At 41.6% G+C, this 12,297-nt stretch overlaps 1 protein-coding gene across 18 annotated transcripts in view; it reads right to left on the bottom strand.

Annotated features, from left to right (window-relative positions):
• CYYR1 (cysteine and tyrosine rich 1) overlaps positions 1 to 12,297 on the bottom strand; it is a 215,629-nt gene that overhangs the window by 89,244 nt on the left and 114,088 nt on the right. Inside the window, exon 4 of one of the 18 annotated variants that reach the window (XM_069549631.1) lies at positions 833 to 1,247. The exons of 15 other annotated variants lie outside the window; for them this stretch is intronic. In XM_069549631.1, coding sequence (XP_069405732.1) covers positions 1,102 to 1,247 — 146 coding nt within the window. In that variant the 3' untranslated portion in view covers positions 833 to 1,101. Of the gene's footprint in view, positions 1 to 832; positions 1,248 to 1,610; positions 5,021 to 8,285; positions 10,949 to 12,297 lie in introns of those variants that run through there. 2 more of the 18 variants (XM_069549677.1, XM_069549666.1) reach the window with 2 other exon arrangements.

Below are 12,297 nucleotides of genomic sequence, written 5' to 3'. Positions count from 1 at the left end.
TACCAATTTTTTCAAAGTCCACATACACGCATTGATATACAGGATTTGTCTTTCTGACTTACTTCACTCTGTATGACAGTCTCTAGGTCCATCCACTTCTCTACAAATGACCCAATTTAGTTCCTTTCAGGATTGTCTTCTGTGCTACACTAAATGCCAGTAGCATCTCTGTAGGCACTGCATCTGCATGTTGTTCTGGAGACCCCTGGTCCGGGTGGTGGTGATAATGATGTCAACTGTGAGCCTGACCTTAGATAAAGTGCCAACACAGCTATATTTTGCCCTTTCGTGATCCTGTGATATGTGTAGATGAAGATCTCATCTACTTCATCTGTGTTAACTGGTGTAAGCCTCAGGCCTCTTGCTTCCTCTTCCACTGCCCCTCATTGTGGATCATGCCCATGAAGGCAGGGAGTATGGAAAGAGAGTAGAGAAGGTAACACATAGGAAATAGTGACTCAGAGTAATGGTAAGGGATAGTTGGAGACTTACTCAGATCCAGTTGTCAGGGAAGCCTTGGATTATGGTTTGATATTTAAACTGAGATCTGAACAATGAGAAAAACAGGATCAGCAGGTGCAAAGGCCCTGAGGTTGGAAAGAGAACAGTAATAACAACCAGAACCAACTGCTGTGTAGAGAAGTGGCATGGTACACTGGGTAAGGGCAAAGACTTTGGGATCATATGAGTTGCCACCACCAAGTTGGCTCATCACCAGTGATTTTGAACAGGTCTCTTCTCTTTTCTTTTTTTTTCCCCCTTCTCTTTTCTATGTCTATTTCCTCACTTTAGAAATAAAGATATTACATAAAAATCTTATGGTGCCTTATAGTTCTGAGTCTATGCAATTCTTTTTATTAACTTGTTCATCTTAAAAGCTGCCACATAGCAATTTATCAGTCCCTTATAAGACATATTAGTCTCTTATTCAGTTCAGGTCAGTCACTCAGTCATATCCGACCCCATGGACTGCAACACACCAGGCTTCCCTGTTCATCGCCAACTCCCAGAGCTTGCTCAAACTCATGTCCATCGAGTTGGTGAAGCCATCCAACCATCTCATCCTCTATCATCCCCTTCTCCTCCTGTCTTCAATCTTTTTTAGCATGAAGGTCTTTTCCTTTGCATCAGGTGGCCAAAGTATTGGAGCTTCAGCTTCAGCGTCAGTCCTTTCAGTGGCCCAGGCCTCAGGGTGTGTGTCTGTCCAAATTCAAATGGCCCCTGGAGCCAACAGCCTTCAACAGCATCTGGAGGCAGATACAGCCCATGGGTTACTCTTCATGATAGCTCAGTCACTGCAATAGTGGGCAGTGACACTGTAACCTGGCAGCTACTGAAATAATAGGAATCCTGGGGTCTGGGCACAGCAAACCAATGCACAGATCTTAACAGGGGTCTTGAACAGCATGGTAGTGCCACGTGACCTCATGCACTCTAGTGGTTGGCAAATGTCTAGCTAATAACAGCAGTAAAGGGAACCTAGAGAAACAGAAACTGGAAGATACAGCTTAGTAACTTAAAGGCAGTAAGGCGTATCCTCTGGGGACTCCCAAATATAATTATAGGCTGTACTTTGTAAGAGTATGAAAGTCCTACAGTGGCGAATGAGATCCAAGATGCAAAAATATAGTTTATTAGATTACTGTGGCCTGGAGAAACACAGACTTCATAAATATTTTAATTTTGACATTCAGGCATAGATAGCAGTGTGCTGGGCAAAACTTATTTTATTTCTTGATTAATATAGAACTCTGTCTATGCAGAATTATCTGGAAGGTTATTATTGCTTTTTTCTCATTAAAAAATCTTTTCCTAACTATGCTAACATATTATTAATGTCATTCAATATTTTCTTGCTTAAGTGTATTTTTTCTCTTAAAATTCTACAGAGATCTTGTGTTTCTGAAAAACAAAACAAAACAAAACAAAACTGTGCAACAGAAAATCAAGAAGCAATTCCAAAGGAATATTATCTCTGTACAATGTAGACACCCACTTTTACAGTTTTTATTCATTGTTACCAATATTTATGACTATCCCTTCAAAATTAATTAGAAGTTCACATCAGTTTGCAGGTGTCCTCTCCCTTAATGGGTTTCCCTGGGGTTTCAGTGGTAAAAACCCACCAACCAATGCAGTAGGTGTGAGTCTGATCTCTGGGTCTGAAATCTCCTCTGGGGAAGGAAATGGCAACCCACTCCAGTAATTTTGCCTGGGAAGTTCCATAAACAATGGAGCCCGGTGGGCCACAGCCCATGGGGTCTCAAAGGAGTTGGACATGACTTAGTGAATAAACAACAGCAATAATAACAACCTCCCTCAATGCCTCATTGACTCATTCCTTTGTCCTGGTTGAAAGAGAATACAGAGCATCCCCAGAAAATTCATAGTGGTTTCTGTATAGGTGGAGAGTCATGACGTAAGAGATAAATGAGTGAAGATGTCTGCTGAGACCAGGTGCCATATCAGAAACGAAAGAGTCCTGTCTCTCTCTATCTCAGCCATGGTGTACTGTAACGGCTGGAACTGTTGGACACTAAGTGATGAATTGCAAGAGAAGGACAAAGTGAAGGATATGAGTCATCAAAATTGCTCAAACATCCACTTGGAACTCACGAAAAGGCAGTTTCTACAATCAGCTCCAAGATAGCCGTGGGTAGTTCTTACAAGCAAAGAATAGATATGGATATATTTTGTTGCAGCATTAAAAGTTAATCCTCACTGAAAGATATTATGAATTGCTCTATCTACAGTTTATGCAAAATGGGGATAATAATAATAATACCTACATTGTGGGACTGAAAGATTAAATGTAATTAAATATAAAGTGCTTACCACAGTGCTTGGCACCTATACTCACCCCAAACTATCATTATTATTATGATTTAATGTAAGGTGTTTCTAGGAAAGATTCCTTTGAGAAACAGTCTTTTATCATAATGGTATTATCTGGATAAACACTCTATTGTTCTCTATCTATATTAAATAATAATAGCACAAAAGCTGATAGCCATTGTATTACCCGTTTCCAGCAGTTTGGGCCCTTTTCATTTCATTTCAGACTATTCAGTGGTTTTTCAACATACCTTGAAGGAATGGTAATGTCAAAACTATGGCATCTTGTCTTTAGTGAATCCTTGGGACACTGCTTCTGAAGTCAGCATTATATTAGGATGCATTCTATAAAAATGTGATTTATGAGACCATTCTTTTCTGATATTTGATAGGTGTTCCTTTATGTAAAAAAATGAGAGGCTCAATTTTAGTGTGAAGAATTATGAAAGTGCCTCTCCTGTGTTGGCGTGTTGTCTTGTTTTGAGTCAGTGAAGATGAGCCTGTGCGATTACTTGAGCCAACATGTGTTCACTTGTGCTTAAAAACACAATCCAGCTGTTTCTGGATTGACTTGAACCATCAATTAAAAACCACAGAACTGTAGCCTTTTGTCCAGTTCCCTGAGCCATATCTTGAGTTATGGACCCCTTTTGGAATATGCTCTGCTAAAGTTGCTTCAGTTGTGTCCGACTCTGAAATCTTAGTGACTGTAGCTCCCCAGGCTCCTCTGTCCATAAGATTCTCCAGGCAGGAATACTAGAGTGGGCTGCCATTTCCTTGTCCAGGGGATCTTCCTGACCCAAGGATCAAACCCACATCTCTTATGTCTCCTGCCTTAGCAGGCAGGTTCTTTGCCACCAGCGCCACCTGGGAAGCCCCTTAGAACATGTTGCTCAATATAAACTCTTTTCCTTTGATTCTTAACATTATCTGAACTTTCTTTGTTGCCATGTGTTATTTGCTGACTTAATAATACTTTAGTCATTTTTTTCAAATATAGTCACCACCGGGGGATTACAGATATCCAAGAAACAGTTCTTGGAGTATGAAGATAGGTACAAAATGAAGCAGAGGTGGGGATCAATTAATTCTGACTTGGAGAAAAGAGCTGACCTCACCTCAAAGTATACGCCCTTGGTTACATCTGGACAGATGAGCAGGGGTTTTACCAGGCAACGACGTGAGAGAGTTTGTATGTTCAGGTGATGGGTCCCCAAATGTGTTTTCACATGTAAAACACAAGGAATTGAACTTCAACTGTTTCAACTGAACTGCTTTCAAGCTGTTCCCAGTCAACAGAGAAAATAATACATAAGATGCGTGAAAAATGAAGACACTAACTTACAAGATGTAAAAATAGGAAAATCAGATCTCAGGTTCTCTGTGGACTTTAATCAGAAAAAAAAATAAATTATCCATCGTTCACGCCATGGAAACAGTATGAGATCTCCTATTCACCTACTACTTACTACCAGATTTCATTCAGGAAGTTACTCCTCTGTCTCTTCTTCACTAAGGAGTGGCTGGTGGTACATACTGAAAAGCTGCTCATGACTTGGGCAGCGGAGGGGGAGCAGAGGGAATTCCCTGGTGGTTCAGTGCTTAGGACTTCACACTTTTACTGCCACGGTCCTGGGTTGAGCCTTGGCAGTGGAACAAAGCAGGTTTCCCAGGTGGCTCAGTGGGTAAAGAATCTGCCTGCAATGTAGGAGACGCAGGTTTGATCGCTGAGTCAGGAAAATCTCCTGGAAGGGGAAATGGCAACCCACTCCAGTGTTCTTGCCTGGAGAATCCCATGGACAAAGGAGCCTGGTGGGCTACAGTCCATGGGGTCGCAAAGAGTTGGATACGACCGACGTGACTGAGTGCGCATGGGCAGGGAACAAAGACCCCACAAGCTGCACAGTGTGGCCAAATAAAAAAAAAAGAGAGAGAGAGGGTGCAGAGCTGAAATAAGAATTGAAAAAGAGTCTGTGCTTCATTGTTGATTGTTTTAAACCAGTGATTCCTGAATGTACCCAGAGAAGGCAAATATTCCGAACACATGTTTCTGCAGTTCCAAACATTCTTCAGGCTTGTTTTCCATTTTTAGTGAAGGTACTCAGGATTAGGTTAGGTAGCAACTTGATCCACTGTACACTCATCTGGAAACTTGTCTTGGAAGTGTTTTCTTGATGATGGTGAACTATTTTGGAACAAAGTTAAAACAGGTTAGAACTGGGACCATGTTAAGACTTGTTCACAAGGTACATGGTATGCGTTATACTTCATTTCCTGTCAGATGTGATGGGCTTTAGCGCAGCTCACAGACGAAGTTCATGGAAATGCAAACGCGGTGTCTCCTTTCAGTATTCCTCAGGAATGCAGCACTTAGCCAGTTAGCCTGGGCCTCTGAGTGCTGCTGGCTCCATTCTATCCCTGCCGGGTCCCTAAGAGCAACTTGATCACAGCCAAGCATGGCGCTAGTATTCTTTTGCCTGTTGAGTTGGCATGTTCCTGTCAGAGGGAAGATTGCCTAAACTGCAAATAATCAACTTAAAGGGAATGAGCTGAAATATCCCTGCTCTAGTAGGCCGAGACGGCCCCAAATGCTCTTATCTTCCTGTAATCCCCTCCTCCTCTTTTGTGCAGAGTGGACCCAGGGAATGGATTCTAAGGAACAGGACATTTCAAAAGGGATGGGATATCACTTCTGAGATTAGGTTTTAAGTGTGTGACTTCCCTCTGGCTAGCACTATGATTTGCTAGCAGGTTCTTTTACTCCCTGGCTCTTCTTGCTGGCTTGCACTGGGGGAACAAAGCTGACATATTTTGAATTGCCCTATGGAGAGGCCCATATGGTAAGGAAGTGGGATAACCGAGTGAGTGAATGAAGCCCTCAGTCCAAAAGCCTGCAAAGAACAGACTCCTGTCAGTGACCATGTGAGTGACTGAGCTTGGAGGCAGATCTTTTGGTCTGTTGCACGTTAAGATGACTGTAGCCTGTGAGAATCCCCAAGCTGGAGGACCAGCTAAACTACACCCAGATTCTGGACCTATAGAAACTGAGATAATAATTGATGCTGTTTCAAGGCACCAAATTTTGAAGTAATTTGTTACACAGAGATGGATAACTATTTCACTTGCTTATAGAAGGTAGCACCAGTGGTAAAGAACCTGCTTGCAAGTGGAGACATGAGAGATATGCATTTGATCCCTGGTTTGGGAAAATCCCCTGGAGGAGGGGATGGCAACTTGCTCCAGTATCCTTGCCTGGAGAATCCCATGGACAGAGGAGCCTGGCGGGCTACAGTCCTTGGAGCTGCGAAGAGCTCGACACAACTGAAGTGACTTAACACACACACACACACAGAAGTGGTAAGGTTTGGAAGTAGGAACAAAGATTGGAAAGGGAGTAGGTACATAAATTTGTGTCTTTCTGAGTCACCAACCAGATCGAATATTTATGACAGATATTTTATATACTGTTTTTATGTAGATAGTATATAAAAACAACATCCTGGCAAGGGTGGCGTGGGCATGTCTTGGACAAAACTTAGGTTATGGAAACTCAATTGTTTGGCTCAGACACATGGCTTAGAAGGTAACAGAGATGAGAGAAACTAAAATCGTACTCTGAAGTCTTAGTTCTTTCACACTAGCCAGTCATAAGAGGCAGTGGTAGGGTTGGGATTAGGGTGGAAATCAGAATCACCTCTAGATCTTTTTTTCAAGCTAGTTATGTTACTTTCCTTTCCCACACAGTTTGGGCCAGACTATACCACACTGCGGGGCTGCACCATAAGAGCACTGAACTTATACAAGTACAGCCTCATTCTTTGTGACTTGGACTAACAAGTAGAAAATAAAACTTGTACATTTCAGGTAGGTTCTGATTGAAGATCCAGTAGTCCTTAGGTGCCTCTGCAGTGATGAGTAAAGTGATCACGCGGTTTTAGCATGCTGGTATTGGATGGTTTAAGCTAAGTTAAAAAGTAAAAGAACAGCACCCAGAATTCCATTATTTGATGGTCTCAAGCTTGTCTGATATGGCAGATCCTCTCTCACCTACAGCCCCAAATTGGCAAAATGGGTTTGGCTAAACAAGGACAAGTTGGGAAGAAGGGGATGCGTGGCGAGTGCAGCTTTTATTCGGTGGTGAGAAGATGATGTAGTAATGAAGGAACCCACTTCAGTACTGTATCTATCTACATGTGTGTGGCCCTGGAGATCCCTGTAATGGCTGCTAGAGCTGAGCAAGGCAGCTGCAGAATGGATTAGACTCCAACAGGCCATGGCCCTGTGTCATCAACTCCTGGACCAGGTCCAGGGGCTCTCCTCCACCATCAGCCCTGGTCCTGATGAAAGCATCACTGGGACTCTCATTGTTCATGGGTCTCCTGTAGATCACAGCCTTACGTCCATGGCAACTGCCTGACATAGTTGTGAAGGACAGTACAATTAACTGACAAACCCTACAGTTTCTCCTGGATAAGATGACTGTAGCAGCTTTTTCTTACTTCAGCTCCTTTCTGCTGCCTCTTTGCATTTTGCAGAAAGGATTTTTCTAGAGCAGCACTGCCCAATAAGGCAGCTGTTGGCCACATGAGACTCTGGAGCATTTGAAATGTGGCTGGTGAGACTGAGGGATTCCATTTTTCATTTAGGATTTAAGTCTTTACTGAATGTCTTCCAACATTGCTTCTGTTTTATATTTTCATTCATTGGTTGTGAGGCATGTGAGGTCCTAGCTCCTCAACAAGGGATCAAACCTACACCCCCTGCATTGGAAGGTGAATCCTAACCACTGGGGCTCAAGGAAGACCCCCATTTAGTTTAATGTAAACATTCATTTAAACTGAAATAATCATATGTAGCTGGTGGCTATTGTGTTGGTCTCACAGCTAGAAGCTGTTGTCCTTATGTCATCCTTTTGTTAATTTATTTTTGGGTAATATTTCTAAACCATTTTCTACATGCCAGGCACAATATATAGAATGTTGTGTGCATTCATCCAATTTTCACAAAACCTGATGAAGTCGATTCTATTATACATTTTCCAGAGCAGAAACTGGAATTTTAGAGAGATGAAGTGGCCTGCCCAGGTGCCGCTACTGGTAAAGAACCTGCCTGCCAATGTAGGAGACGTAAGAGACATGGGTTTGATCCCTGGGTTGGGAAGATCCCCTGGAGAAGGGATTGGCAACCCACTCCAGTATTCTTGCCTGGAGAATCTCAGGGACAGAAGAGCCTGGCTGGCTACAGTCCATAGGGTCGCAAAGAGTCGGATGTGATTGAAGTGACTTAGCACACACACACACCTCAAATCATTCAGGCAAGAGACAGAATTCAAAATAAAGTTTATCTGGCTCCGGTCCTGTGTCTCCTGTATAGATGAATGAGGCTAAATCTGCAGAAATGGAGGATGAAGCAGAATAAACGCAAGATGATTTAAAATATAACTCTTGTTATAATGGGTTATTTCATTTTATTGCTTATTGTAAACACTTTGGCCACAGCAAATACATTAGTTTTTAAATAACTGTAATTCAAAGCTTTCACATCATATGCTATTTCCCCCCAAGATGTGTCATCTATGAAAATAATCAGTGAACTCCAAAAGTCTATACTGATATTGTGCACATTTACGCTATTGTGACCCTAAATACAAATAGTAAAAATGCTCATCTATTGGAGGTCTATGGGTTTGTGATATGCCTTAAGGGAGGCCTTAAAACGACTCAGAGAAGAGAGATGGTGTAGATTGTAATAGCTCCTATGCGAGTAATGTTGGCAGAACATAGGTGGTATGCAGTAAACATTTATTGACAGCAAAGACGATGAGAATTCAATTACTGCTGTACTTGCCCTCTCCATTTTTTCTTAAGGAATATATGGTGCATTGGGAAATATCACTCTGAATGTCCCAGAGGCTCTGACACTTTGAATTGTGTAGCTACTGTGTAATTGGGTCTGATCACACTTGCAGAAGAGAGAGAAATTAAAGCATATGTACTGTTAAAACTGTGCTAAAATCTCAGTTACTAGGTAGGCCAGGCTGGAATGCTTGAATGGTTTCCATCTTCATAAGCAAGAAAGTCACAGTGCCTGAAAATTAAGCTAGTCATTCAAAACAAATCTAGCTTTCAGATCTCACTGGCAGTTAGACTGTATTTCAGTTCAGTCAATGTCTTTGAAAGCAAAATATGCTAGTTATATGAGTTACTGAGTTTCCTAACTATGATTTTTACTTTAAGACATTTCTTTTGATTGTTTTATTCAGCAAAACTCTTAGCATCATTTTGGGATTTCACTAAATTATGCTGATAATGTTGGCTTAAACATTTTAGATTTAATTGCAAAGTGACAAACAAATTTCATTATTCTCAATATTTTCTCAATGTACAACTTTAAATACATGACAATAGAAATGTTAAGATCATCTGCAGCAATGAATATGGCACCTTAGAATTATTTATTACAAACTTTTACACCTAAAGGTAGGCACTTTATAAAATCTGGGTTTTGGCAAAAGGCAACTGTTTGACATCAATATCTTACTTTTCCGTTAACTGCATAACTTTTCAAGAGACTAGATTATTAAAACATCATGAGAGACATAGAAATGTGTCCAAGTTGCATGTGAGTGAAGTTACACAAAACAGAATTCAAGCTTCATTTTCCCCTCTTCTTTTTGTAAACTGCTATATAGCTTCCTGGTCAAGTTCTAAATTTTACTCCCTGATATAAAATCCCATGGGATTCTGGCTTCTCATCTTTTAATCTGAAGTATTTGTTGCTTGTGGAACTTGATACGAATTTTTTTTCACAGTGGGAATTACCATTATGATCACATACTACGTAAAGTCAGATGATTTTTAGGTGGCGACAGCTAGAGTGAAGAGTTCTTGGCTTTAAGCGGCTGTTGAGTCCTTTGGATAATGTTTCAAGTCTCAAATTATATAGATTCAACTACCCCTGTTGTTTTCATTCTTGGTGATATAGAAATTCACCTCACTTCTATCTAAAACATGAGCAGAGCTTTGGGGCCCCACTGAACCCATCTACCATTTGACTTAGCTCTCCCTTCTTGAGCATGTCTCTACTGGGTAGTCAGCCAGGGTCTGTTGGGAGTCTTGGAGACAGGGAGCTTCACAAAGCAATCTAGTCAATAAGAAAACCCCAACTGCCCTTTCTTACACTGAAACCTGAGTTCTCTTCCTGCAAATTCCATCCAGTGTTTCCAACAGTGTAAGGCACAGAGTAGGCTTTCAGGCACTTGATCTGCATTTGTGGATGAACAAAAAGACTGAAGAGTTATAGTTCTGACTCGTAAAGCAACAGAAGACAGTTGTTTCCTTATGGAGTCCAGGATAGCCTCGTTATCTCACATAAATCTTCTCTTTTTCAGGGTGAACACTGCAATTTCCTTCATCTGTTCCTTAAGCGACACGAATTTCTGATGTTTTGTCTACACGTTACTCTTTTCTGATGAGAAGAGCTGACTCATTTGAAAAGACCCTGATGCTGGGTAAGATTGAGGGCAGGAGGAGAAGGGGATGACAGAGGATGAGATGGTTGGATGGCATCACCGACTCAATGACATGAATTTGGATGGACTCCGGGAGTTGACGATGGACAGGGAGGCCTGGCATGCTGAGGTTCATGGGGTCTCAAAGAGTCAGACACTTTGTGTCAGTTAGACATTCATTCAGACTGAGCGACTGAACTGAATGAACTGAACTACTCTTTTCTGAGTGTGCTTCTGTTGATCAGCAGACCTCTTCAAATGTGGTTCCCGTGAATCCAAAATAATACCCCAGATGGGATCAGCTCTGAGTAGGGCAGAAATCCTGTGTCTTTTCTCTTAGCCTGGACATTCCACTTGACATATTGTCCAACCCAAAAGGGTGTTCCTTAGGGCAATCTTTTCCTGTCTGTTTCTGAGTAGAGGCATTTTATTCTAGGCAAGATTGCTGATTGGCACATACTCTGTTCCAGGAGAAGGATTACTTCCTCGAATTTCCAGGATACGGAGGGGGTGGAGAACGCTGGGCTGGGGTTGGGGAGTATGGAGGAGGCAAGTCTGCACAGTATTCCATCTCATGGTCATAATTATAGGGGGGTGGTGCCACTGAAAAACAACAACAACAACAAAAAAACAAAACAAAAGGAGAAGGGCATCAGGCATTTAGCAATGATAGAGTGTCTATTATACTTGAGACACTCAGCTGGGTACTTCGGGGGAGGACACAATTTTTACAAAGTTTCCTAAAGTCAAAACTATGGTTTTTGCAGTAGTCATGTATGGAGGTGAGAGTTGGGCCATAAAGAAGGCTGGGCGCCGAAGGATTGATGCTTTTGAACTGTGGTGCTAGAGAAGACTCTTGAGAATCTCTTGGACAGCAACGAGATCAAAACAATCAATTCTAAAGGAACTCAACCTTGAATATTCATTGGAAGGACTGAGGCTGAAGCTGAAGTTCCAATACTTTGGCCTGATTCAAAGAGTTGACTCACTGGAAAAGACCCTGATCCTGGGAAAGACTGAAGGCCAAAGGAGAAGAGGGCGGCAGAGGATATGATGGTTAGATAGCATCACCAACTCAATAGACATGAATTTGAGAAAACTCTGGGAGATAGTGAAGGACAGGGGAGCCTGGCATGCTGCAGTCCATGAGGTCACAAAGAGCTGGACACAACTTAGGACTGAACAACAACAACGACATAATTTTTGCCTTCAATAGTCAGTTTTATCAGGCTGAGGACACACATGTATGAAAAGTCAAGTGCTATAAAAATTGGTGCTACTGACCAAAGTATTTAGAATTGGTGGCTTAAGGCAAATTTCTTGGAAAGATGATGTTCAAGTGACAGAGAAAGCACTAAAGGATAATTCAAGATGCACAAAAGTTCTGAAAGAGGAGAAAGCTTTTATTCAAAGCAAAAACTACACAGAAAAGAGAAATGGGAAAGGATACTGAGGAATCGAATTGTATCACCATTATGGTGGGCTTGGACTATCACAAAAGGCGTGTGTTATATGCGGCTTTTAGAGATTTTTTGAATATGCTAGGGAGTATGCTTTTAGGAAGGTGACTGTCAGCAATATGCATTCAGGTGGACCAAAGAAAAGGTGAGTTGATGTAGTAGCATATGTGAGGGATTATAACGGACTCATGGAAGTTGGTGGTGGGGATTATTAGGAGCTCTTGAGCATTTGAGAGCTTCAGTGATGACTGGGTGTGTGGAAAACAGGTAGAGAGCAAGACGGTATGGAAGTATTGGGTGCCTGGTACTGGGCTCCTGTAACTTGGAGGGTCATGGAGTCATTATAGAAACAAGAAACAAACAAAAGGGAAGAGAAACAGGTTTGCAAATGAGGATGGAGAAACTTTTTCAAATCTCATTAGAAAAAGTTTCTTTAATTTACTTACTGTAATATACGTCAGTGTGTTTTAAAATTACATTTAATATAACAAA

This window comes from Ovis canadensis, chromosome 1 (genome assembly GCF_042477335.2).
Source record: "Ovis canadensis isolate MfBH-ARS-UI-01 breed Bighorn chromosome 1, ARS-UI_OviCan_v2, whole genome shotgun sequence".
NCBI lineage: Eukaryota > Metazoa > Chordata > Mammalia > Artiodactyla > Bovidae > Ovis > Ovis canadensis.
The sequence above is the reverse complement of the archived record's forward strand: the minus strand, read 5'-3'. Positions and strand labels throughout refer to the sequence as shown.